The sequence below is a fragment of the Glycine soja genome, chromosome 17 (assembly GCF_004193775.1).
Source record: "Glycine soja cultivar W05 chromosome 17, ASM419377v2, whole genome shotgun sequence".
NCBI classification, from domain to species: domain Eukaryota; kingdom Viridiplantae; phylum Streptophyta; class Magnoliopsida; order Fabales; family Fabaceae; genus Glycine; species Glycine soja.
Window position 1 is genome coordinate 40,883,465 of NC_041018.1, and position 25,166 is coordinate 40,908,630.

A 25,166-nucleotide genomic window follows, 5' to 3' on the forward strand; every position below is an offset into this window, starting at 1 on the left:
TCAAGTTGAAAATAATTTTTCCAACAAGATTTTTTTTTTCAATTCACAAAATTCGAATCTACAGTATTATTTAAGAAAAAATAAACACGCATCACTTTGCTAAGAACATGCAAAAATATTTACAGCCTGAAAATGGATAGTTTAACTTTTGGGATTTTTTAATTATGTTTCTGATCTTTAAAATATATTTTAGATAAAAATAAAGATATTAGTCTTATAATCTGAAGTTGATGTAATAAATTCAATTTTGAGATTAAGATGTTAGAATTTATTCAGAGGTTTGTTGTCATTTTCTCGTTCATATTAATGAAAAATGAATCAAATACAGATTACTATATACAAGGACAAAGTCATGCTGCTTAGATAGTTCAATAATTTGTCAAAAGCAGGCAAATTGAAAGCAGGGAATCTATATGACCATCTCTCAGTTAACTAGCTTCCCTTGGGGAGTATGATTATGTAGTACGAAACATTAATATTTGAAACTAATTACGAAAGGAACCTACATTGAAGTGAATCAGATTTCAAATTAAACGATTCTATTGTGGTCCAAAGTTGTCTTCAGTCAAACGGACAGATAGAAAATGGATTATAAATTTATAATTGAAAGGGACTGCTAAGGAAAATTGACAGAACATAGTAGCGGCTGTATGAAAGCATGCTTTGGGAGAAAAGGGAAATCTGACTTGTAATACTAGCAAACCAAAATGAGAAATAATACTTCTCGCAAAACCTCCTGTGAAACCAAATTAGAGTAGAAGTATATGATTAAAATGAATAACACAAGACGGGACCAACAAGAAAATCACGCATGGTAAAAAGCGTGAAAATGCGATGTCTGTACAATGGTGTGAAGGCATTGAGGTAGCACTGATAATAGAGATGACTGATGAGTATGACTCAGCCAACAATTCTACAAGTGCATTGCATATGAAGGGAGTGAGTGAGAGAGTGACGCAGCATCATCCAGGAAGCTGCTTTAGATACCAATATTTTGACTTTAATAGTATATTGCGGGTGAGGTGGGAGGTAGGAGAACTTGATAAAATAATAAAAACTGGCATCAATTTCACCATAAAAAGTATGTGACATTAACCTAATTCTCTTAAAAAATTAACATTATTCGGGCCCCTCTAACAAAATTTGGCATTAATTAAGCTCCTCTCGATTATAGGAAGTTGGCATCACTTTAGTTTTTTTAATAAAATGACATTGATTTAATTTTTCAATCTCATCGTTTGTACTTTGATATATGATTTAGAGACAAATGATGCGATAAAATCTTTCAAGGACCAAAGATGTTTACTCTTGAACAAACAATGAAATTGTCAATAACTAGCAAGGTTGTTTATTTGTAAACCTAGATTTCTACATTAACTTGTGACAATAATATTCTAAAACTTTTACATTACTATTAAACTCTATAAGGAGGAAAAAACGAGTAGAGCGTTACTTTGAGATTTACACGTTCTACATGATTGCATTGTATTATAATATTTCCAGCTAATCTTCCTCTCCTGAAAGACCAACTGAGGAATTTGCTAAAATATTACAACAGAGCAACACTAAGCAATAGCTTGGTGCAGCAGAAGCTCAAACATATTCTTCTGATCTCAATCTCAAAAACAAATTACTTCTGTGACTGCAACATTGACATCCAAAGTACTATTTGTGGTAAATAAGAAAAAATGTTCTGTTCATTCAACTGCTGATTGGGAAAACAATGGGGCTTAAATACACAGAAATGGTACTAACCTATGTGTGAAGCCATGTATTACAAAACTGTCCTATTGAAGTATGTTGTATAACCTAGAGTTATACACTGAAGAAAAAAGATCAACAGGAAAATGAGTGTTGGCTGCCAAAGGCTCTTAAATGTCTAACCTGCTTGATTGCGGGTAGACTTGTGATGTCTCTCTTTCCTGTATCTCAATTGTCCTGGATCAAATCCACCTTCCTCTGATCCATAGACGGACCACGATGGTGTGGCAGCCATGTAATCTCTGCTGTCAAAAGTTCTTCCAGATGCCACCTGAAAATAAATTGAGGCTAAAATATCATAAACAAAACAATAACCCAAATTTGGTCCAAAAGAACAGTTGTAGGACTCAGATACCCACCAGATCATGAAATTTTTCATAGTCTATCCATGTATACCACTGGCCATCAATTTTGAACTTATTAGTTTTTGCTAAGAGGACACAGCACGAGTGAGCATGCTCACATGCAACTTCATACTCTCCTTGGCTTTTCAAAGCTAGGGCCTCAGAAAAAGCTTTCACATCAGCATGCCAAGGGACATTATCCATTGTCAATTTTGACGTAGTGGACCTGTGAAGAATTCATTGTCATTTGAAAGTGGGTCTCAGATACTAAATGCTAGCTGGAGTGCTGGACTAAAGGAGGGAAAGAGTGGGAGACTTACGAGCCACAATATGTAACTCCCTTGATTTCAACAAAGTCAGGTTCTCCTAAACTAAAGAGCTTAGAATAAGCATCAACTTCTTCGGTATTCCAGCCTTTCACCAGGGTCAGGCGGTATACTGTTCGCTGATGTTTTTCCTTTAGAGCAGTCAAGGAATCCTGGAACATAGTTATGAAAATACAGACAAGCTGATCAGGAGGACAAAGTATACATCCAATGACAAATAGTAAGATTAAATCCAACTTAAAAGAAAAAGAAACTGAATTAGCTTTTCTTTTCTGTCATCAAATAATATCTATTGCTAATATTGTTGATTCTTGTAGGTAGACAACTAATCAATTCCATTCTTTATAATGATAAAAAAACGGATTCTAACAAAAAAAATACTCCATCGGTCCTTTTTATAAGAAACAAATTGATGATCTAGCAGGTTCCCATCTTTTACAAAAAAGGAAAACCAACCCCCCTTGACATACATGAATATGTGTCGCTCAACATATCTGGAAGCCAAGGAGAACATTCTTTTGCAGATATTATTACCCATATTCAATATTATTGATAGCATTTATATACCCTCCCTATTCATTGCAGGTTGATTATTTTGTCAACACAGGTTTGCTTACAATGCATTAAGCCCCCACCCAAATAAGTATTTTACAAAGATTCTTCAAGGAATTCCATTAATAACTTACTATTTTGATCCTTTTGAACAACTCAGTGAATTTAGAATATTAGCTTAAAATCTGAATGGTCTTTTTAGAAGGCTTGAATGATCATTAGATCAGACCTATACAATTTTTACAGTACGAAGATTAGCTATTCACAGACTAGTAATACCCACTGTTTCTTGTTTGGGATTTAGCACTGACATCAATGCTTCAAAATTGGTAATCATGAAGGAAAAAGGGTATATTATCACCCACGAACTACAGATCCTAAAATAGAGCTCTTAGACAACAGAAAAAGGCATTTCTGTAATTCTGTTAAGCTGCTCCCTAAAATAAAAGTAAAACATACAGTTTCTGCTCCATCTTCATGCACTTCTTAAGACATGGTCGGATTCTACTAAGAAAGGATACATCTAAATTTTCACTTAGAGAATGGGAAAATACTTACAATGAATCGCTCCCAGAAATCTCCAAAGAGTGGTCTATCAATTGCCTTCAAAGAGTCCTTTGTTGCAGCATCTACACTTACATATAACTGCAAAGGGGAAACAAGAATATTAAGTTTTACTAGCATTAGCATAACCAACCATGAGTTTAATTTGGAAAGTCACAAAACCTGGGTGATAGGTTTCAGTGACTTAATTTTCTCTGGAAATTGTGCATTTGTAACTAGAAAAGTGGAAATCCTCCTTTTGTGCAGCTCATCCACAAGTGCATTTATCTCTGGATACATAATAGGTTCACCAACAAGCGATAATGCACAATGACGTGGTGAGAGACCTTCAGATAATCGCTCCAAGGTAACTCCTACAGGAAGAGTTAAATGAGCCAGTTTAGAAACTAATCACACAACACATGAAGACAATGATGTGCAGAAAGGAAATTAATCTGAAGCTAATCTCCCCAATATCAGTCAGAATTGATACATAACAGGGTACTTGCACCAAAAAAAAATCTTTTGATTTATAAAATTACACACAGCATGGCAATATGGAAATTAATGTCAAAATGGGTGTTGTCACCATATAAATGTACATGCATTAGGAAGGGCTATCTAGATAGAAGACAGTGTTGATATAACAATACAATCACTGAATAAAACATCAACACTGGAATTTTTTTTAAATGACAACATAATTTAAGTTTTCATTGAGGGCATGGTTTAAATGGAGAGGTTGTTTTTGAAGGGAAATGGAGCGACAATTAAATTTTCATTTTTGAATAGGGAGGGATATATGTGTTCCAAAGGGATGATTGAAAGGTTACATGATAATAGTTGGAAAATAGGTCATGATGTACCTAGAGTAGTAGCTTACATTTTATTTTTTGTCTTTTGTATACCTGCTCTTTTCAGAGCTCTGTATTTTGTACTTACCTCTCTTCAGCTTACTGAGTAAGCTAAGTTTTCTAATATAATAGAGCCTAAGTGTGGAGAACACACTTGAGGATTTCCATTCAATCATCTCTAGTTACATTCAAGTATAATCTCTCACTTAAAAAAGTTCTCAAACAGGAGAATATTTACTTGAAATGAAAACTATACCCTCCCCTTCTCTTTCCCTCAAAACTCCTTCACCATAGCACATCCTTAGTGTGCCCAATGCTTTCAATGAGAGCATGGTGACTGACAGTACACAAGACATGATCAAGGGCTACTTTAGCTACTTCACTATTGACCTATCACCTATGTGTCCATCAATCTGACAAATAGCTTTATACTACTTCAACATGATTGCATCATAGAAACATAAATTTACCAGGAACTCCTTTCATTTGTTTAATCATATTTGTATGCAGGTCTATTGCAGAATTTACAATCTCTATTGGATCATCCATCTGCCACTGCCAACTTTTCCCAACTGGATTTGTGTGATGCCTCCAGCAGAAAACACATTTATTTGCACAAGCCAAGCTAGGGGTTGCCTCCATGCATCTGTTTCAACTCAAAAAAAAAAATGACATTGTGAATTTGGCAGGTGAAATATGGTCTCCAACATATAAAACAATCGCTAAATCAGGATAAAGCCACCAACAGTATGGCCAAGCTTCAGATGATGTGGAATGGCAATCCACCACATTTTTCCAAAGTCAACTCATTATATTGCAGCCCAAAGTTATCTTCAAATAAAGGTACACCCATTTTAGTACCAATGAACTCCATCTTAAAATTCAGCAGGCAAGAATAAGGTAACAAATTCAAGCACCTAGTGTTACCAGCTAAAAGATAATGAACGAGTTGTAGCATGAAGCCTACCTAGACATATAGCATAAAATGAATAGCATGTCAACTTGTCATTACCTGTGACTCTCAATTCCATAAAACGAGTGCTTATAGCAACCACCTCGACCTCGAAGCTGCGCCTTGGTCCATCTACAAAGCTTGACACCACTATGCGACCCAATAATTTTATACCCCTGCAAATTGAAAATTGATAACCATGAAGGAAGCCAATTCTAATTAAGAACCTACACCCTAATTCAAATCTACCAAAGCTAATTCTGAATTAAGAACCATCACTAATTAAGCAACACAATAAACTCAGCAACTCTAACTCATGCAAACAATACACGAATTACACAAAGTGCCATGTGACATTATCACATAATTCATGTTATACATATATATATACCTGCTTCTCTAAATTTGCTCGAATCACCGGAGTGACCATTTCTCTACTGCCATTCAACTTCCCATTGCTCTCTTCCCCATTAGCCACCACCTTCCGCCGCGAAGGAGCTTTACCAGCAATGTCCTCAAGATCAACAATCTCACTACTTTCCACATCAGACTCCTCTTCAGAACTCGAAACCACGCCGCATTCCTCAGCACCATCATTATCACAGCTTTCCACAACACCAACGCCTTTCAAAACCGCCACCACCTTCTCACACCACCGATCGAAAACCGCGTCCACGTCATCGCCACCGTCGATGTCCCCTTCGGACAGGGGAACGGCCTCCGTCGCGCCGAGTGCCCTCAGGTGCCTGGCGAGGCCCTTCGCGACGGCGTTGAAGGAGTCGTCACCGTAGGCCCGGCTCCCGACGCCGAAGACGGCGAAGCGGCAGCGGGAGAGGAGAAGGGAGCCGGCGCGGAAGTCGGCGGCGGCGTCGGCGAGCCACGTGGCGAAGAAGCGGGAGGCGGCGGGGGCAGCGCCGTCCTGCCACGTGGAGGCGACGAGGAGGATGAGCGTCTCCTTGGGGAGGTCCTCGGGCTCGTAGTGCTGCGCATCGACGAGGTCGAATGCGACATCGTTGGAGGAAAGGAGCCGGTGGAGGCGACGCGCGAGGGTTTTGGCGGTGCCTGTTTCGGAGAGGAAGAGAATCTTAGGGTTAGGGTTAGGGTTAGGGTTAGGGTTTAGGGAGAGTTTAAGGTGTCTTAAGCGGCGAGACTTGTAGAGACAGTAGAAGGTGGTGGCGGAGAAGAGAGCGAGGAGTGTGAGACGCGCGGGAACTGAGGATAAGGATATTGATATCGACATTGTTGGAGTTAGAAGATGGAGATTATGAAAGTGTGGTGAATAGTGATATTAACTAACTATTTATGTGTTGTTGTTATTGAAAAATGGGAGTGAAGTGAAGAGTGCATGATTTAGTTCGCTGATCTGTTTCGGGAGCGGTTTTCAGCGGCCAACACTATCGGAGGAATCAACCAAGTGTGGAGTTTATGGGCCGGGGTTTAAAGTTGCAGCTTGCAGGCCTGGTTCTTTTGTGATGGAATAAAGAAGGATAAATCATTTGAAAAAAAATAATTAAAAATGAAACAGAATTAAATTTAAATGAATTGCTTCTGTTATTTGAGTTCAAAATAAAATGAGATGAAATAGGACGGTTGCATTTTATCCTATTTTACTTTTTTTTAAAGGAATTTTACTTATTTTTTATGAACTAGAAATATATTATTCCTTAATTTTTATTAAAAAATTAAAATAGTAAAAGAAAAAAAAAGTATTTTACTATAGAAATTGTGTCACTTAAAGTTAGAACTACTAGCATTCATTTAGATATGAAACGTACCAATAGTAAGAACTTATTATATAAACTTGGTAAAACTTTTAAAAATAACTTATTTTTAGTTTATTCTTATAAATTTTATAGTCAAATAATCAAATTTATGAGATAAGAACTTATTAAATAAATTTTATCCAAATGTACCTTAAACTCCACATATTAGATCTTAATTATACGGGGAGGAATGGTTAAAATTGAACACTGATGGATTTGTCGGATGAAGGATGCCTCTAAAAATTCCTTCATATATATCATATTTCACGTTGAAGAACATGGTAATATAACTCGTACACACACTTGTGGTTGATGTTGATGTTGATGTTATACAAGAAGAAAATTGCATATAATAGAGACTCAAGGCCTCCACATAGTTTTCCGTGCACACAAGATACCCTCCTTGTCTTGAGCAAAAGTCATTCTAATCTCCCACTGCATACTTTTCAATATTTCCTCCAACGGATTTAGAATTTCAACTTTGTCACGTATAATTATCCAACCTCCTGGCCGTAATATACGGTCCATCTCGACAACAATGGTCACAGGCTGCTTGCACCTACAAAAGAATTGTTTCAAAAACATGTCATGGAAGCAATTTGATCACAAGTCTCACCTAGCAGGAGCAAGTTTTAAGGTTCATATTAAATGGAACATGCAAGTGATCTTTAGCATGTAGTTAACACTCAAATTGTAATATATAATTCTAATTTAACTACAATCCACATGAACCTATCCATTTAATGTCATGTCAGCATGTGGCACCTGTAAATCATTTTTAGATTCCTAAAATACTGATTTCAGATTTTGGAAGATGAAAATCAAAGAAAAATCTTCACAGAAACCAAAACAAAAAATTTTCTAAATTTACATAGACCAAAATAGTGATTTTAAACTTTAGATGAATGAAAATCAAAGAAAAAAGTTTACAAGAACCAAAACCAAAAGTGGTTTATTTTATTATATGGACTAAAAACATACTTAAACCTTCTAACTTTACTATAATCCACAAGAACCGAACCATTTAATGTCATGAAAGAACATCAAGAGAAAAAACATACATAAAACAATGTAAGACATTATCCAGCCATACCTGTTTTTGAGCCGTGAGAACAAATGATCAGCATGCAAAAGGTCATATGTTCTTGGATAAGTGCCAAATGATTCACACCAATCATGGTATATACCAATTAGTCCTCGTTCAAAAATGATGGGAAGCGTATCCGGTGCATGAACAGGTACAACATTCATCACCCAGACCTTTTGTTGAGAGAGAGCAACAGCCAATCTGCATTTTCAAGGGAAAATTGTTAATTTATTTTTACCATTGTTCCTAACATGTGTAGGAAATCATGCAATGAACATAAACATGTGCATTAAATATGTGTAATGTAAGCAAAAAAAATGCAGCTCACTCATTGATGCAACGAACTTATCCATGATATCTATACAAGCTCTAAGACTTTCAAATTTAGTACAAAATCAAGCTGGTTTTCTGGCATACCCTCCATAAACAGATTTCATGTCCATTACATTTCGGATACTTGTCCAGTTAATGCCCAACCCATTGAGATATGACTTATTAGCAACAGCATTCCAGTGGTTGGTGTCTGCAACCACTTTCTCTTTGTCGTTCACCCAGTCAGGATAAGATTCGAGCCTCTTGGGCCATTCCTCAGGCCACTCTGCTCCATGTAGTTCAATTCCAATTGGAATGGTGTGCAAACAAGTCTTTATGGGAACATACCTATTCAAAGAATATTGAAAAATAATAAGTCATACTATGTGATGAACCCAAGCTGTAAATGCAGTAAACAAACAGATTTACACATACAAACACAAAAGCCATAATATAGCATAAATGATGAGTTTGGTTTGGAAGTATCCCAAGCATCTAAACAACATGCAATTCAATAATACTTTTTTCCCAGTTTGGTTTGGAAGCTCAAATGATCGATTATAATCAGAGGCTGCACTATCATACTAATGTGTAATTACATGGCATTACCAGATTAAAGAAGTTCGGCTGACATGAAGTAACACAGAAAAATCAGGTTTGCATGTCGAAGATAAATACACATTTTGACATTAGCATTCAACTATAAGAAAATTATAACTGGACATATATTGTAGAAAGCAATGTCATATTACTAGAAGATCAATTTTGCAAAATAATATTTACAGTGGGATACCAGGCTGCATCAGGATTTTCATTTTCTTTGCAAATTGGTGGAACCTTCTTCCTTCTCAATTCGTAAATGTCATTTCCTTCAGGCTTTTGATATATTTTAACTCCAACTTCGCCAACATCATCACTTTTATGCGCCAGAACATTCCAACAAATAGATGCGGTTAATGTGGTCATGGCTGGAAGAGAAAAGACATGTAACTGTCACTTGTATGGCATTTCAATTGCCATGTAACAATGCAGAGCAAGGTTCATTTCTACACAAAGCATTGCCAGATCTTATAATGTATTTCAATATTTTCTGCTATAAGGCAATGTGCATCTGATCTCCAATGGTTAAGTACCAATGATATGGAACACACTGCAAATTTTATATCTTACAGGACATATAATGTGATCATTTAATGCTAATTTAATTTATTTTCCTATATTTATATTATATAATATTCAAAATGTATAATTATTACGAATTTGATCAAAGCTCAATGTGATCAAACCTGTAGACCATGATGATAAATGGTCCATTTTTTACAGAATAAATAACCTGATTAAATATCCTGCTTCAGTTTTGTTTAAACAAATGGTCAATGAATAGAAATAGCATCAAGTTAGCACTATCATAATAACCACACTTAAAAGCCAGGGTGAAAAAAGAAATCTTTGACAAGAAACAAAGTTCATTTATTTCATCTGTGGAGGCACTTTTGAATCAAATGTGAGACCGACCTTCTTCTTCTTCAATGCTGTCATGTTTAGTTGACATAATAAAGTATCCACCAGGTCGTAGAATCCGATTCATCTCTAATAGAAGCTTACCACCTGAAAAAGTGGGGAAATTTAACCTATTCTTCTACGAAAATAAATATAATTTGGAGAAACTATTTTCAGAAACAAGTGACAAAAGACAGCAACACAAACCATTGGAATGCCAAGGTATGCTGCAACCCCCACAATGTATAGCATCAAAACTTTGACTTGGAAAAGGAAGCCTCCTTCTACCTAAAGGACTAATCACTGCTGGGAAGCCCCGCTCAAGCGCCACCTGAGCTAAGTCCACTAGGTCATTCTTCAAGCCTAGTGATAATGTTAAAATCTCCTTGTCAAAGAGAGCAGCTGCCAAGCTTGAATCTGTACATCCAATGTCCAGGACAACACGAATATTTTTACCCCATTCAATGTCTGGTACCATCTATAAAATTCAGAATGAGTTTCAAAATGTTTTCAAGATGACAGCAATAGATAGTGGAAAAAAAATATTCTGTTAAGTTGATAGTTATTACTTTAGCTAATATAAACAAACATCAAAGATTGACATCACAATGTGATTATATAATACACAAAGAAATGAATAAATGTGCAAACAAAACCAAGTGCTGAAAAATAGTTGTGACAAAGAAAACCCAAGAAATATTCACTAACTTATTGAACAAACCATAACAAGACAATCCTAGAAATTTCATCTATATTTTCATCTTTTGGTATCTGTTACTGTTAGAATATATGGCAATATCCAAAAACATCTTATAATATCTTAAACTACCCTCAAGGATTAGCTTCCCTATTTCTTCATTATCTTGTACGATTAGTTACAATATTTTCATATCATATCGTGATGTGTTTCCTTAATTAATTAAACTTATAGTTATAATTAGTATAAATGAGAGTAAGTACTGTAAGTTTTATGAATACAATACAATAAATAATATATGCACTAACACACTCATCCAATCACAAATTATTATGTATGATAAGTTTATTAACTATTGTAGCGTAAAAAAATTTACGCTAACGGTACATGCTCATTAACTCTTGCGAATATATCAAATTGCCAAATTCCCTAAAATTTGGAGTTCTACTTTAATTTCAAATTAATTGCATCTCATGCCATGTGAACCATCTGACTTCTCTTGGTGCTTTAACTCCCTTCCAATATGTGATTCCTTCATGCAAGTTCAGCCTTCTTCCAGTTGGGTCCTTAATTTAGATCATTTCTTTCTCCATCTTAGCTTCAACTATGCATTTGACAATTTTCCAGCTACTGTGTCCTCCTTTCAGTGGTCATTGATCGTGTTCTTTGGTACCATTGTGACATCTCCACCATGCCCTAACACTTGTGCATGTTTCTCTCCAAGTTCCTATCTCCCGTGTCATGCATTTTTTCGGCGCATGTTTCAAATAATCTCTAGTCATCGTAGCTGATCCCCCATTATTGATCATCTTTCTTATAGATTTTCCCTTTCTGCTTCAAATCATGCACTGAGAAAAGAAAAACATCAACCTACTCTCATGGCTTCCCCAAAGAAATCAATCCGGTCTTGTGACCTTACCAGAAATATCAAACCTTAGGAACTAAAGCAACAGTGAGACAGTGACAATGGCAGCAGAGTGTCATAATAATTGACATATTTTCATTATGCAAAATTAAAATGCCGATGGTTGATGTGCTAAAAGAATAAACAATGATTTTCAAGGCATAACACTCTGAAAATAAGAATTGTGCTTACTGAACTAGCCAGTATCTAGATCTAGAAATTATCTAACTACATGAAGTACTCACCATATGTGTTTTGTAGTGTTAAAAGAAGAGACCTACTATAACTGGTAATTTCCCTTAATTCACTGTTCTCTCCTAACAGAGAATCCTAGGTATAGTGAAAAAAGAAAAAAAAATATCAAATCAACAAATTACTAACAAGTTAATCTCTAATGTCATTAAGGTAATTCTGAGTTTATCATGTTTGAGAAATAAAACTCCAGCAGTCCCTCTTCTTATTGTTTTCATAGGTGCATCGATTTTGTTTGTCAAGAATCATGCTTAAGAGGTACCAAACATAACACACCCTAGTAGAAAACTTACCTCTTCAATGGACTCAAGATAGTGAAGAATCCCTCCCTTGAACTCAGATTGGTTTTGGGGAAAAGTAAGATACTCTCCAGACTCCATCAACCAATTATGCCTTTTTACGTATGCAGCTAGTTTCGGGTGTGCAACATTCTTGTACAATATCTGCACTGACACGAGATCTTACCATGAGAAAACAACAACACACCACACCAACATTTAAGCTTATGAGCCAGTTTGAATAAATTTCAAAGAGAAATGCTAGGAACACAATCATTCGAATTCACTCTCTCTTATTGGTTGAAATTTATTGAAAATCACAAAATTTTGTAGGTCTCACATCATATTTAATGAACCTCTCATAATTTTGAAGTTTTCGATAAATTTCAACTAGTAAGAGAGTGTGTGTTAGAGAGTGTAATCCTAGCATTCCACAATTTCTAAACAAACACGAAACACCTATAAGGCAAAAGAATAAAATAAATCAAGTAAAATGAATCAAACTTCTTGTAGGAATTAAAATCAACTTATCCACCTTACTTCTCTAGAACCTACCTTATCTAACTTGTCCATAATCACCTATAAACTTATAATGGCTATTTTGTAACTCAGAAATTAAACAGTTATCTCAATTTCATATACCTTCAATTTGCTTTCAGGCCAGGGTAGTGGAGACTCATACCCTTCATGAGGAAGAGGAACCAGACACATGAAGGGTGTCCTCGGGCAACTCCTCTCCGTGTGCCGGTAACTAGGTACCTTCCCACCACCAACTTCAATATCAATGCAGGGAATGTAATTATGCTTGCTTCTAGTGCTACACAGTTTCCAGCTATAGGTAGCATTTGGATCAAACAAGGGTCCTTTCACCTTTCCCTTTCCCTTGCTTGCTTTTCTCACCTCCTCCACATCTTCCACCGCCTCATCAGAGTCGCCCTGATCCACAGATTCAGCCAAATCGCCGCCGCCAGCATCCACATCGGCCTCACCCTCCACCTCCACCTCCTCTTTCTCTTTCTCTTTCTCTTCTTCCTGGTCATGTTGTGGTTGAGGATCTTCATTCCCTTGATGATTCCCTTTCTCCTTATTATTATCCTCCTTATGCACGTGTTTCTTCTCTTTGTTGTCGTTGTTGTTGTCTTTTCCCTTATGTTGTTCAGGGTGGTGACGCGTGGCAGCAGAAGGGTGTTTTTTAGATTCATCTTTCTTCAACTTTTGAGGCTTGTGAGAAGAGGAAGAGGAAGCAGGTTCTGCAATGTCCTCAAAGCTCTCCCTTTGGGTGGTGACAGAGGTTGAAGAAGACGAAAACACCCCCCACACGAAGATGAAGCAGAGACCCAATATGGTCACAGCTGTCATCTTCACCCACAACCCATGAGGCCGCTTTGCTTGCCGAACTAACCGAGCTATGGCCATATATATATCCCAATCCAAACAATGGAAAATATTGAAAATTGAAATTCAATAATCGATTTTCAGGCTTTCAGCTCTTTGAAATTTGAACTAGCACTTCCAAGTACCACCCTTTGGAAATGAACCTGATCTAACTCTATTAGTCCAACACAAGAGAATGAGAATAGTAAATGAATGGGAAATCGAAAAAAAAAAAAATAACTCGTTCAAATCTGAGAAGTGAAACAGAGAGGTTGGTTAGGTGGTGTTGCCTTCATCAGAGAAAAATGGTGTCTGTCTCAGAGTGACGAATGGGAAAGTAAAAAAAGAAAATTGAAAAAACAATGGAAGAGATGCGAATGGTTATTTTAGAAAATACACAAAGAGTTAAAGAGGATATGTTGTTCCTCGGAGCTTCGATCTGTATGTATGAGGTTGGATACGGAGGCACAGAGTAGATTATACGAAGTCAGCATTTAATCAACGGTAATAACTAATAGCGAGATTAAACACTTTTTTTTTCTTATAAAGTTTGAATTTGGTAATAATAATAACGTTGAAGCTTTTTATTACATGTAATTTGCTGATTTTGCTTTTTTTTAATCTCTATAAAATTATTTTGTTCATTTGAAAAGATAGTGTGACAATGCCATGTTTATGTAAATATATTTGTCACATTACGAGTAAAGAAAAAAGTTTATATATCACATTATTAGACTTTTTAAAGTAAAAATATAAAAAAATAAATATTTATTTAAATAATACAATCTAAAAAATATTTATTTCGATATTATAAAATACTTTGTCAAGTGAAAAATCAAATCTTCTCAACTGATTTCTCACTAATTTTTTATTTATTTATTTTATATTACTTAAGAAATTGGTTTCTTAGGAATTTATTGAAACTAATTTCTTGAGTAGTGTTTATTTTATAGACGCTATGAAATCGTAATCTGTGTTTTGTTTTTTTTTTAAATTATATTATGAAACTAGGAACCGATTTTATAACCATTTTTTTCTTATTTGTTTTTTTTTTTTCTTTTTGTGGGGTGTTTTCTGCTATTTATGTGTGACTTGTTTCATCTGATCTAACAATAACAATGTCAATGGCACGTTTCTTTGATGTGACATGTTGCGTTGTTTGAGAAATGTGTTAATTTATTTTTCGAAATTATTACCTAAGGAGGTCAGAAACAGCGTCTAAGTCGATGACTAAAAAGATCTTCGATGAGAACTTTTTTGAAGATGAGAAAGAATTTAGGGTTCAATTAAGTTGGGTTTTTTTTTTATAAAAATAAAACTGAGGAAATATAGAGGAAAGGATGAGAAGCTGCTAATCAGTTTATATTTTCAAATTGCTACTTAAGGATATTGGCATTAGGATTTTTTTTTAAAAATCTAAATGTTTTCCTTAAGTAGAAAATTGTTTTTGTTGAGCAAAAGGACTATCTCTGCTAGGAAACCTGGTAACTTACTTATTTAATGGGATCCATGTACACTTGAATAAGAATATGTTTGGGCATCATAACCCAGAAAAATGTTTTATCATAGTATTTATCATGAATTCACTTGAAGTCATTTACAACCAACCAGAGCAAAAGTATTATCTACTCCACTTTATTATCCATGCCATTTTTCTTTTTGAAAACCTACTTGCACCTATAAGAAAACCCTTGGGGTGACTCTGTCAACAATGTTCACATTCGTCTACATAAGAAAAGGCACAACCATTTTCTTGCTTAAATTCGTGTTACTGATGCCTTTGGGGGGGAAAATCATATCCAAAATTATGTAAAAGTAAGGAAGAAGGATAACATGAAAAAAAAAATATTATTAATTTCATTTTGTAATAAAATTTTTGTTTTGTTTCATTATAAAATATCCAAACAACTGAAATGACATTTTTATTTATTTTCATTATATTTTAAATCATTTCATTATTATTATCATTTTTTTATATAAATCACATATTATTTATAAAAAACAATGATGTTTGAGTTAGACTAAATTATTCTGAATAATCAAACTCTCTCTATTTGATATAATTACATTCTAATAATTTAAATTTAAAATCTCTGATTAAATTGAAATAATATCAGTCAATTTATCTACACATTTAATAGTTATTGTTATCAATCAAAACATAACTTAAGCTGGCACCAGAAGTAAATAAGAATGTCAGTTTATTGGCAAATAACTTTTTGTAGGGTTTAGTTTTTAAAAATTTTAGAATTTATGTTCGTTCCTAATTTCTTTTTTGATTGGTTAACATTTTTTTCTTAAGTTTTTGTTAAGAAACTAAAAGTAAAACTCAAAGAAAAAAGAAACTAAAAGTAAAAAAAAAATAGTTAAAAAAATAATTTAAAACTACAAAAATTATAGGAATTATAAAGATAGTAATCTTTTCTTTTCTTCCTGCATGTGAGACAAATCTTCTATTATGTTGCTAACGAAGACAGAAAGAAAGAAAGAAGAGATAATGGAAACATAAAGAGTATTCCCATAAACCTATCCATGTTAGAAATTATGAATGGTCACGAACCGATTTAATTTAATGAGAATAGAAAAACCCAATCAAAAAATTGAAAATTGAATAAACTGAAATTTGAATGTTTAAAAAATAAAAAAATGATTTTTTTATTGGATTGAATTGGATTTCAGATTTAATTTATAAAAGATAATTTAATGAAAAATTATTTAATTTATAAAATATAATTTAATGACAAATTAATCCTTAAATTTTATACCTTAATATTAAATTGATTTTCAAAAAATATAATTTATCATCAGATTCACTATTAAATATTATAAGTTAATAATAAATTGATTTCACAAATTTAATGATTAATTTGTTACATTTTTTATATATTTAAAAACTAAATTTATATTTTTGATATTTTAAAAATTAATTTATTACCGTGTCATAATTTCAAAGAAGAACTTAACTATTTAACCAATAATAAATTAGGTAGGGTCTATAATTGATAAAAGACAACTCCTATAGAATTTAGGTAGGGTCTATAATATCATTTTTATATCCACATTTAAAAAGAATACTTTATATCGGTTCGTGTAATAACTTTAATCTTTATTATGATACATTTGAGATATTTATAAACTCTCATACTCATGATTCATGATTCATATTTTTATTTATGTATAAAGTTAATAAATAAAAAAATTAGTCGTACTCATAACTCCCTTCTCACTTATATATATATATATATATCTTTGAGGATGGCTTGAGATCCATTTTGTGACCCCACTCTAGCGGCTGTCCCTACAAGAAATCAGCACAATAGGTCCCTCCTTCTCTTCCACGTGGCAGTGTCCCTTCCCCTCCTTCTCCAACTCCGCTCTCTTTATTTCATTTTCCCAACATTCTGAGCAATCCATTTCCAATTAAACCCGGCTTTTAATATTTTTTATATTAGTTACTTATCAATTTAGCTAGCAAGCACAATTTCAAAGGACATTATTGCCTTTCCTTCTCTACCCCACGCTACCCAAGGTTGCATTGCCATTCTGAACCTGCATTGCCAACTTGCCACCAATTCCGTTGCGTATATAAAGCAGTAGCGCGATGCAAAATCTTAACCGTTTCGTCTCGTTTTCTCTCCCCAACACTCGAATCTTCTCCTTCCCCGCACGGTTACACTCCGCGTCCGCAGGTTCGTCTTCTCCAAGGCTTGATTTCAGATTCTCTTGTTGATTAATTAATCCTAGTTCGTTCATCGCTTGATTCGTTGGACAATTGTGCATGGCGAGATATGGCGGGAGTGCTTGTTAGATAGTAGGAACTTGAAAGTTTAGTTCAATTGAGAGGTTGAGGTTTCTTGATTTATGGTGTTTGACTGTTTGTTTCCTAATCGATGGCTATTTCTGAGTGTGATTCCGAGATTTAAGGTGATTTTGTTCGAGAAAAAGGATTATCGTTACTACTCTATTTTTTCCCTGTTTTAGCTTATCGTCCGAGAATGTGTGTTTATATGTTATAATTTTTCTTATTGCTTTATTTTTTTTCGCTGTATTTTTCTGCTGTTAGCTTGCCTTATCGTGAGAGTGCACACACACAAAAAATAGTGTAAACTCTTCAGAATGTGCGTTTATATGTTATAATTTTTTATTGCTTTATTTTTTTCTTAATTTTTTTTCGCTTCATTTCTTCGTTTAGATCACATATATCTTACCTTATCGTGAGAGAGTGTAGGAATGTGCGTTGATATGTTTATAATTTTTTTTTATTACTTTACTTTTTTTGCTGTATTTTTCTGCTATTAGATCCAATATATGTCTTACCTTTTCGTGAGACAGTGTAAGAAGTGCGTTTATACTTTACAATTTTTTTTTACTTTATTTTTTCGCTGTACTTTCTGCTGTTAGATCAAATATATGTCTTACCTTACGCGTGAGAGGCAGGAATGTGCGTTTATAAAATGTTATAACTTTGTCGCCTATTTTATCCTGAATAAATGTATACGTCTGCATGATTTACAAACCGCAGGATGTTTATACCACAATGGAATTATATTTACATGTTCAATCAATGCATTGATTTCTAAATAGATTTTGGACTAAAGCTTTTGGAGAAAGTTGAGGAACTTCACTATTAATGCATTGGTTTGTTGTTATATGTGCTAAAGTCATTCCCATGTATTGCTGGAATATAATTCTTTGAACATTTTTGTTTTGTTGTGGATAAAATTAATCAGGAGCTAATCAGTGGCTTGCTCGATTTTCAATGGATGGGATCCATGCAATTGGTGCACGCCACCAAAACTCAGTTGATTTTCCTGACAGTGATAGTGCCAAACAGCTGCGTATATTGTCATCATCTCCTGATTTAGGACCTACAACTGATATAGGCAAGCAGATTTTCTGTAACCGGTCACTGAATATGAAAAACATTGTTGCTGTGGGATTTGACATGGATTATACTTTGGCACAATACATTCCTGAAACTTTTGAATCTCTTGCTTATCAACACACAGTTGAAAAGCTGGTTTATGATTTGGATTACCCTAGAGAGGTTTGTACAATTAACCTTGTAGTAATTATCACCATATTTAAGTATTTTTTTTTTCCAGTGTCAATAATGATATAATGAAGGTATTGTATTTTTTTTCGGGGGTTTATTGACTTGTTTTTGGTTCACTTTGTATCCATCAACTTCTTGCAATGTAATATCCTTTAATCATGAAGGATTTTATTTGGTACCACTTTGTTTGTAGGTATAGTCAATCTTGCGTCATCTAGTTGCTATTTTGGCTAAAGGAATGTTTTTTTTCTGCAGTTACTGAGTTGGTCATTTGACTCGAATTACATGGTTAGGGGCTTGGTTCTTGACAAAAAGAGAGGCAACATCTTGAAGGTTAACAATGAACAAATGTTTTTTTTATACATCCACTCTTACCAGGGGAAAACTGTATAAGGGGATTGTATGGGAAACAATTATTTTTTTCCTTTTTCCAAAATTTCTGTTTGATTGTTGTATTGTTACCTCATATTTTTAGATGGATCGCCACAAATATGTGAAAGTGGCCTATCATGGATTTAAAGAGTTGTCAAAAGAAGATAAAGTTGGAACATATGAAAATACTTTAGTACATGATTCTTTCGATGGGCCAGACTATGCTCTCATTGATACACTTTTTTCACTTGCGGAAGCCTACTTATTTGCTCAGCTTGTTGATTTTAAGGACGGAAATCCTGGAAAGATTCAAGAGCATGTAGAGTAAGTCCTATTATTGTTTGCACAAGTCATTTTTTCCTACAGGAAGTCTATACACCTGCATTTTTCAAGTTCAATTGCATACTAAGATTAAGGCAATTGTTGATTTTATTTCATTGAAATTGGAGGCAATCTTTTGGTTGGCTTCTTGAGAAGCATTTTATTTAGGTTATCATTTATGATTATTTATTAGCTTCCATGTAGAGGTGTGCTTTTTATGGGTAGGGGCATATCTAGAACAGTATCATTAATCAATGTTGATTTCAACATCCGTACAACTTACAAGGCATTGAAAGGTTATGCTCATTTACTGCTAAACTTGTTTATGCAAAATTAGAGGACAATAAATAGTTAGCGACAGTTTTTCTGCATTAATATTAAGCAGGCAAAGTAAATGTATATTGAGCAGTGACTGTAATTTTTCTTAAAATGTCAGAAAATCATAGATTGTGATATAGAAATGAGTGCTTATTCTACTATACTTTTTATGGGTTGTCCTTTTAGTTATGCTTGTCTGTACAAAGATGTTCGAAATGCAGTAGATTTGTGCCACCGAGATGGAACATTAAAGCAAAAGGTTGCTATAGATCCCAAAAGGTATGACTGTAAAATCACCAGCACTTAACAATGAAAAAATGCATAATTTTTTTTTTTTTGCGTTATCTGAGATCTTTCTCATTAAAATATCAGATTCTTTATTAAATTTGTATGCTTTACTATAATAAATTATCTTTGGATTCTTGCTGATATTATACTGACGTGGTCATTTTTCTTTTAAAACCGAAAATATTAGGTATATCAATGAAGACACCTCCATAGTTCCCATGCTTAAAATGCTTAGAGATTCTGGACGAGCTACATTTTTGGTGACAAACAGGTACCGGTGAATTATCTATATAAACCAAAGTACAGGCTTAAAATTTATCAGCAAGTTGTCAAACCATCTTGTTATCAAAATGTATAAACTAGTTTGCAGAGCAATGCAAAATTATTTTTGTTTGGCAGATCCATTTTGTCAGTTTTCTTCAAATAAGAATTCCTTGTATTTGTTATTTAATAATTTAATGCTCAAATTATGGAACATGGTGGATTATCTTATATCTCTAAAGTTTTAAGTGTTAGTGTGTAACGCTAAAAATTATTTTTGTGCTTTCATCAATCAAATTAAGGCTTTCAAATAATTGGTTGTTGAGATGGCATTAAAGCTTGTATGACATTGTGGTCTAGAGTTTAATCATTTTTGCTGTTCTTTCAAATAAAAGTTGAATTTCAACTCAAGGTAGGGAGTGCCTGGCAGTATCCTCACTTCAAAGTCCGAAGTGCTACTTGCATGAGGTGTGTTAGAGAGAAATGTTAGTGCCTCCACCTAACAGTTAAATCTTTTTGCAAGAGTTGATTCATTACAAAAAAATATGGGTTGAGATGTTTCTTTACAATTTAATACGATCTTACAGAAAATATAAACACACTTGTGCTATGGTTTCTTTCTCTACAATTTACTAATATTTTAAACACATCTCTAATTTTGCAGTTTATGGGACTATTCAAATGTCGTCATGAATTTCCTCTGTGGATCCAGTGAGGCAAATGAGAGTACCCAGTTTGACTGGCTTAAATACTTTGATGTCGTCATCACTGGCAGGTCTTGTTCTTCTCTTGGCATCTGCAACTAGTTAACTAGTTTTTGTTCATCATTCCGCTTAAAGTAATTTTTCCCATAATTAGGGGGCCATTGGAATTCCATAATGCTCGAATTCTATCACAAGTAATCAGGAGACCTTGCAATCATTTAGTCAGGTCCTTATGTCATTCAGTGAATGCATGACATTGTCAATTTCTTTTATCCCAACCACAAAATATGTTTGTATTGCAATTTTTATGATGATATGTTGTTTATCAGTCCATTATGCATTTACTAATTTTGTAAAAGAACATCAAAATATACCTGTTTTGCAATCTGTACTGGGTTCTTGAGCTGGTTGAGTTTCCAACAATTCAGTAATGTACACTATGTAACTTATAGATTTCCTTGCTAAATCTGATCTTGTCAATCATCCATACAGTGCAAAGCCAAGCTTTTTTCTCGAGGGAAATCATGCCAACCTGTTTGAGGTCGTCCCTGAGAGTGGAATGCTACTTAATACAGATAATGGCTCTCCAATGGCTCAGGTTGGCATAGCACATCAAATCATTGTATTGATTCCTTTAGTGATCTTGTTTCAAAATATTTCCCTTTTTTTCTTTTTAAAGGTGGGTATTACCTCTGCAAGAGTACTAAAGGAAGAGAAGGGTCATGCTCGAAAAGTTTTCCAGGTACATTAATCATTGTCTTATCTAAAATGTAATTCATTTTGGTTAGGTTTATGTGACTGAAAAATGTTGATGTTAATGTTATTTGATACTAGTGTCTGGGTCCTATAAAAGGTTTATAGCTCAACATTTTATTACTTTAGTGATTATACACTTCCATTTTAGGGAGGCAGCGTTGGTCACCTACATAATCTACTCTCAATAGAATCAAGTTCACAGGTATTAATTTTCTTTTATGAAATATGTATATTGTTAGCATAAATAAATGGCAGTAAATTTTACTGTGAAATGTACTGTTGGTTTAAAGAGCTTATTATTATACTAGATAGTGTGACAGTTGGTCTACGAATTCTAAAACAGTAACATTTACTGAAGCTTTAAATAAAACTCTACACTTGTAGGTTCTATATGTTGGGGATCACATTTACGGAGATATTCTACGCAGCAAAAAGGTTCTTGGTATATTATATTAATCCTTATCACTCAAAATAGATGGATTATGAATTTTATTCCAATCTTCCAGCAAGCCTAAGTGTTACTTGTGGTTAAAATATTAGGGAGTATAGATACAGGAAAGGCAATTAAAACTTAAATGCAAGGCATTGATGAGGCTTAATAATCGTGTCTAATTATGCTCATTGATGAGGCTCTATAGACTTAGGTGGTTTGGGCATGTAGAGAGAAGACCGGTAGACTCTGTAGTGAGGAGAGTAGACCAGATGGAGAGAAGACAAACAATTCGAGGCAGAGAAAGACCCAAAAAGACTATAAGAGAGGTTATCAAGAAGGATCTCGAACTTAATGATTTGGATAGAAGTATGGTACTTGATAGAACATTATGGCGGAAGTTGATCCATGTAGCCGACCCCACCTAGTGGGATAAGGCGTTGTTGTTGTTGTTGTATGTGTGGAAACCTGAGTAACTATTATATTCTTTTAAATTATGTGTATTTGTTGATTCATTTTTAAAATAACTTTGATCTTGATTTAATGTGCTCACGAGCAGGTTGGAGAACAATGTTGGTAATCCCAGAGCTTGAGAAGGAGGTTAAACTACTTTGGGAATTGAGAGATGCTCGTAAGGTGCTTGTGGATTTTATATATACATTTTTTATTTTTCATACAATAATGCTTAGCTTTCTAAACTAGTAAATGCTAAAAAAAAGGACATCATACAAAAGGATAGGTTTAATTTGTGCAGAAATGATATAAGGTTTGGGTTTTTGCATTCTCATTTTCTTCTCATTAGACAACTGAGAAGCTAATACACGTTTGGGTTATAAGATTTTTACGCAAGTATTGTTGTGCAGGAACTTCAACATCTGAGGAGTGAGCGAGACCGCATTGAGGATGAAATGCATTATCTGAATGAGTCTCTCAGGTTAAGTATAATTCTGGACCACATAAGTCCTGTCTTACTAGTTACTATCTGGTTCAATTCACAGAGAATAGTCTACAATTTTTCAGATTAAAGAATCCAGATGAGGATACCAAACAAAAGTTTAACTCGAAACTTGATAAATTGAAGGTTAGGCCTTTTAGGCCCATTCTCATTTTCTTATGTCAAGCATAGAGGTCCAATTATGAGAATTTATTACCCAATTCTTTTATCAGCTTGAAAGAGAGAGAGTACGATTAAGTCATCAAGAAGCTCAAAGAAAATTACACCAAAAGGTAGAAGAGGTTTAGCCTTTTCCCAATATTTTAAGTTCTGTTTCTACTGGTCAGGGACACTAGAATTCATGCAATTTACTTTATACAGTTTCACGAGCCATGGGGCCAGCTGATGAAGACTGGTTATCAGAACTCTCGCTTTGCACATCAGGTAAAATTTGACTTTCTTTGAAACTGTACAGGCACAGCATCACCGTTGGGTCAGACCTGTATGCAACAGGAACCTGCACTTTCAATTGTATTTTTTCCAGTCAGCATAGCATGGCTGTAAGGGCATTGCTGTGGTGTTAGATAGCATACTAACTCTTGCTAAATGATGCCTAAATATTATACCAATGCGTTAAGAACATGCTGGAAAATTACGCATTTTCCCCCCTCATTTAGAAGCTTGTGAAAATGATTGCATTTTTTTCCCACTTTCCAAATCATAAATACAAAATTGATCTTGGTGAATGGTAATTCGTTTAATGAACCTGTTTAATGTGCATGATGCAGGTTGAGCGATTTGCGTGCCTTTATACTAGCCAAGTATCTAACTTGGCGTTGTTCTCTTCAGACAAGTACTACAGACCCAGTGAAGATTTTATGCAGCATGAATTTAGCATTTTCGAAAGCTGAGCTCTTCTACTTGTGTGTTTTGTTCTGCACCCCTTCTCTTTTTTGGGTGGCATATATGGTGTTGGTGAATAGTGGTAGTAACATCTCGAGGTTTTCAACGTCTGTTAATAAGGGGAAAAATAGATGCTTACTGAATTTTAATATTAGTTTTGTTAGGTACTTTATGGAATTCAGTGGCCTTACAAAGCAGAAGTTACTTTTACTTGGCTATAATTGCAGTTGTTAGCTAATGTGAGGCATACTAGTAAGTATTTTACACGTTTTATTTGCTAGCAACTTAATAAACCCATGAATAAACAAGTATAATAGAACGAATTTTAAGGCATGCCAAATTTACCAAGAATCAAGAGGCGTCCAACCAGTTTTCGGCTCAAAGGACTTCTTTCGTTCCTTCCAGGCTCCAGTGGATTTATTCGGTTATGATTCAACATGAAAATATTTTGTTTTTTTGACATGTAATCACATCATTATTAAATACTACTTATTTTCGTACATATTTTTTTTTTAAAAATATTGTCTTTAAATTTTCTGTCTTAAAATCCTTTAATTTTAATTACTTTATACTTTTCGCCAGGATGACTAATAGGAGACTCATGGCTGTGGAAGACGATGGTTGTCTCTGAAATTTAACTAATCAAATCTACTTGCTAAAACTTTTGTGCATGGCATCATCATAAGTCATCTTGTTAAGCGCACTTTAATTTAGTTCATTTATAGTAATCTTGATTATTTTTTATTTAAATATATTAGTAAAGTATTTTTTAAAAAATTATTGTAGATATTTTGATGATAGAGGAAGATATAAAAGTTAAAAAGAATAAAAGAATGTTGGGACGAGCCAGTTATTCACAAATTTTAATGATAAATTCTAAAAAAATTAAACTTAGTTCATTTATAAAAGAGAAGAAAAGTTATATGTTAAAATGTTTTACACAATCATTTAATTATAATTCATCATGTATGATAAGTTTGTTTATTTTTAAAATAATTAATTATTTTAAAGTAGTTCAAATGATAATTTGTGATTGAATAATAATGTAAAACTATTTTGTAGGGTAGTATATTGACATTAAACTTTTTATAAAATCAAGTTTAGTCAAGCAAGAGATGGTTTGTTAAAACAAACGAGTTTGATTAAGTATTTATGAAAAGCACTCAAATAATGCATCAATAGCATAATCTATTCACACGTTGCAGCATATGTGATGGAATCCTTGAGGACTTTGTGCTGAGAAACATGGTAGATATGATGAGAATTTGTGTAGAATGACAAATCTTTTTAAAACAAAAGTAGAATTACTGAATTGTAAAACTTG

The 25,166-nt window shown here is 34.0% G+C and overlaps 3 protein-coding genes across 3 annotated transcripts; 1 reads left to right on the forward strand and 2 right to left on the reverse strand.

Moving 5' to 3' along the window:
• Positions 1-1,424: 1,424 nt before the first annotated feature.
• On the reverse strand, positions 1,425-6,774 carry LOC114393739 (S-adenosyl-L-methionine-dependent tRNA 4-demethylwyosine synthase-like). The gene is made up of 8 exons (XM_028355166.1): positions 5,724-6,774; positions 5,393-5,508; positions 4,851-5,026; positions 3,710-3,900; positions 3,542-3,628; positions 2,426-2,583; positions 2,121-2,331; positions 1,425-2,032 (listed from the first exon to the last, which is right to left on the reverse strand). The coding sequence occupies exons 1-8, from the start codon at positions 6,570-6,572 to the stop codon at positions 1,880-1,882; spliced, it is 1,941 nt and encodes a 646-aa protein (XP_028210967.1). The 5' UTR covers positions 6,573-6,774; the 3' UTR covers positions 1,425-1,879.
• Positions 6,775-7,310: 536 nt separating this feature from the next.
• Positions 7,311-13,963, reverse strand: LOC114393401 (probable methyltransferase PMT28). The gene is made up of 8 exons (XM_028354739.1): positions 12,768-13,963; positions 12,141-12,290; positions 10,202-10,472; positions 10,010-10,102; positions 9,288-9,462; positions 8,600-8,842; positions 8,189-8,383; positions 7,311-7,654 (listed from the first exon to the last, which is right to left on the reverse strand). The coding sequence occupies exons 1-8, from the start codon at positions 13,539-13,541 to the stop codon at positions 7,456-7,458; spliced, it is 2,100 nt and encodes a 699-aa protein (XP_028210540.1). The 5' UTR covers positions 13,542-13,963; the 3' UTR covers positions 7,311-7,455.
• Positions 13,964-16,903: 2,940 nt separating this feature from the next.
• Positions 16,904-24,115, forward strand: LOC114391861 (5'-nucleotidase domain-containing protein 4-like). The gene is made up of 17 exons (XM_028352853.1): positions 16,904-17,188; positions 18,230-18,546; positions 18,811-18,888; positions 19,031-19,251; positions 19,753-19,845; positions 20,042-20,125; positions 20,780-20,890; positions 21,312-21,417; positions 21,499-21,561; positions 21,724-21,777; positions 21,960-22,017; positions 22,565-22,641; positions 22,869-22,939; positions 23,026-23,086; positions 23,173-23,232; positions 23,321-23,383; positions 23,728-24,115. Exons 1-17 carry the CDS (start codon positions 17,101-17,103, stop codon positions 23,848-23,850), a joined length of 1,728 nt encoding a protein of 575 aa, XP_028208654.1. The 5' UTR covers positions 16,904-17,100; the 3' UTR covers positions 23,851-24,115.
• The last annotated feature ends 1,051 nt before the right edge of the window (positions 24,116-25,166 follow it).

Coding starts and splice junctions, on each gene's coding strand:
- LOC114393739 (XM_028355166.1), bottom strand. CDS start 6,572: ATGTCGATATCAATATCCTTATCCTCAGTTCCCGCGCGTCTCACACTC. Junction 3,629..3,709: donor CACTGAAACCTATCACCCAG/GTTTTGTGACTT, acceptor TCCCCTTTGCAG/TTATATGTAAGTGTAGATGC. Junction 2,033..2,120: donor ATGAAAAATTTCATGATCTG/GTGGGTATCTGA, acceptor ATTTATTTTCAG/GTGGCATCTGGAAGAACTTT.
- LOC114393401 (XM_028354739.1), bottom strand. CDS start 13,541: ATGGCCATAGCTCGGTTAGTTCGGCAAGCAAAGCGGCCTCATGGGTTG. Junction 12,291..12,767: donor GGCCTGAAAGCAAATTGAAG/GTATATGAAATT, acceptor GTGTCAGTGCAG/ATATTGTACAAGAATGTTGC. Junction 8,384..8,599: donor ATGAAATCTGTTTATGGAGG/GTATGCCAGAAA, acceptor TTGAAAATGCAG/ATTGGCTGTTGCTCTCTCTC.
- LOC114391861 (XM_028352853.1), top strand. CDS start 17,101: ATGCAAAATCTTAACCGTTTCGTCTCGTTTTCTCTCCCCAACACTCGA. Junction 20,891..21,311: donor GATGTCGTCATCACTGGCAG/GTCTTGTTCTTC, acceptor TCATCCATACAG/TGCAAAGCCAAGCTTTTTTC. Junction 21,418..21,498: donor ATGGCTCTCCAATGGCTCAG/GTTGGCATAGCA, acceptor TTCTTTTTAAAG/GTGGGTATTACCTCTGCAAG.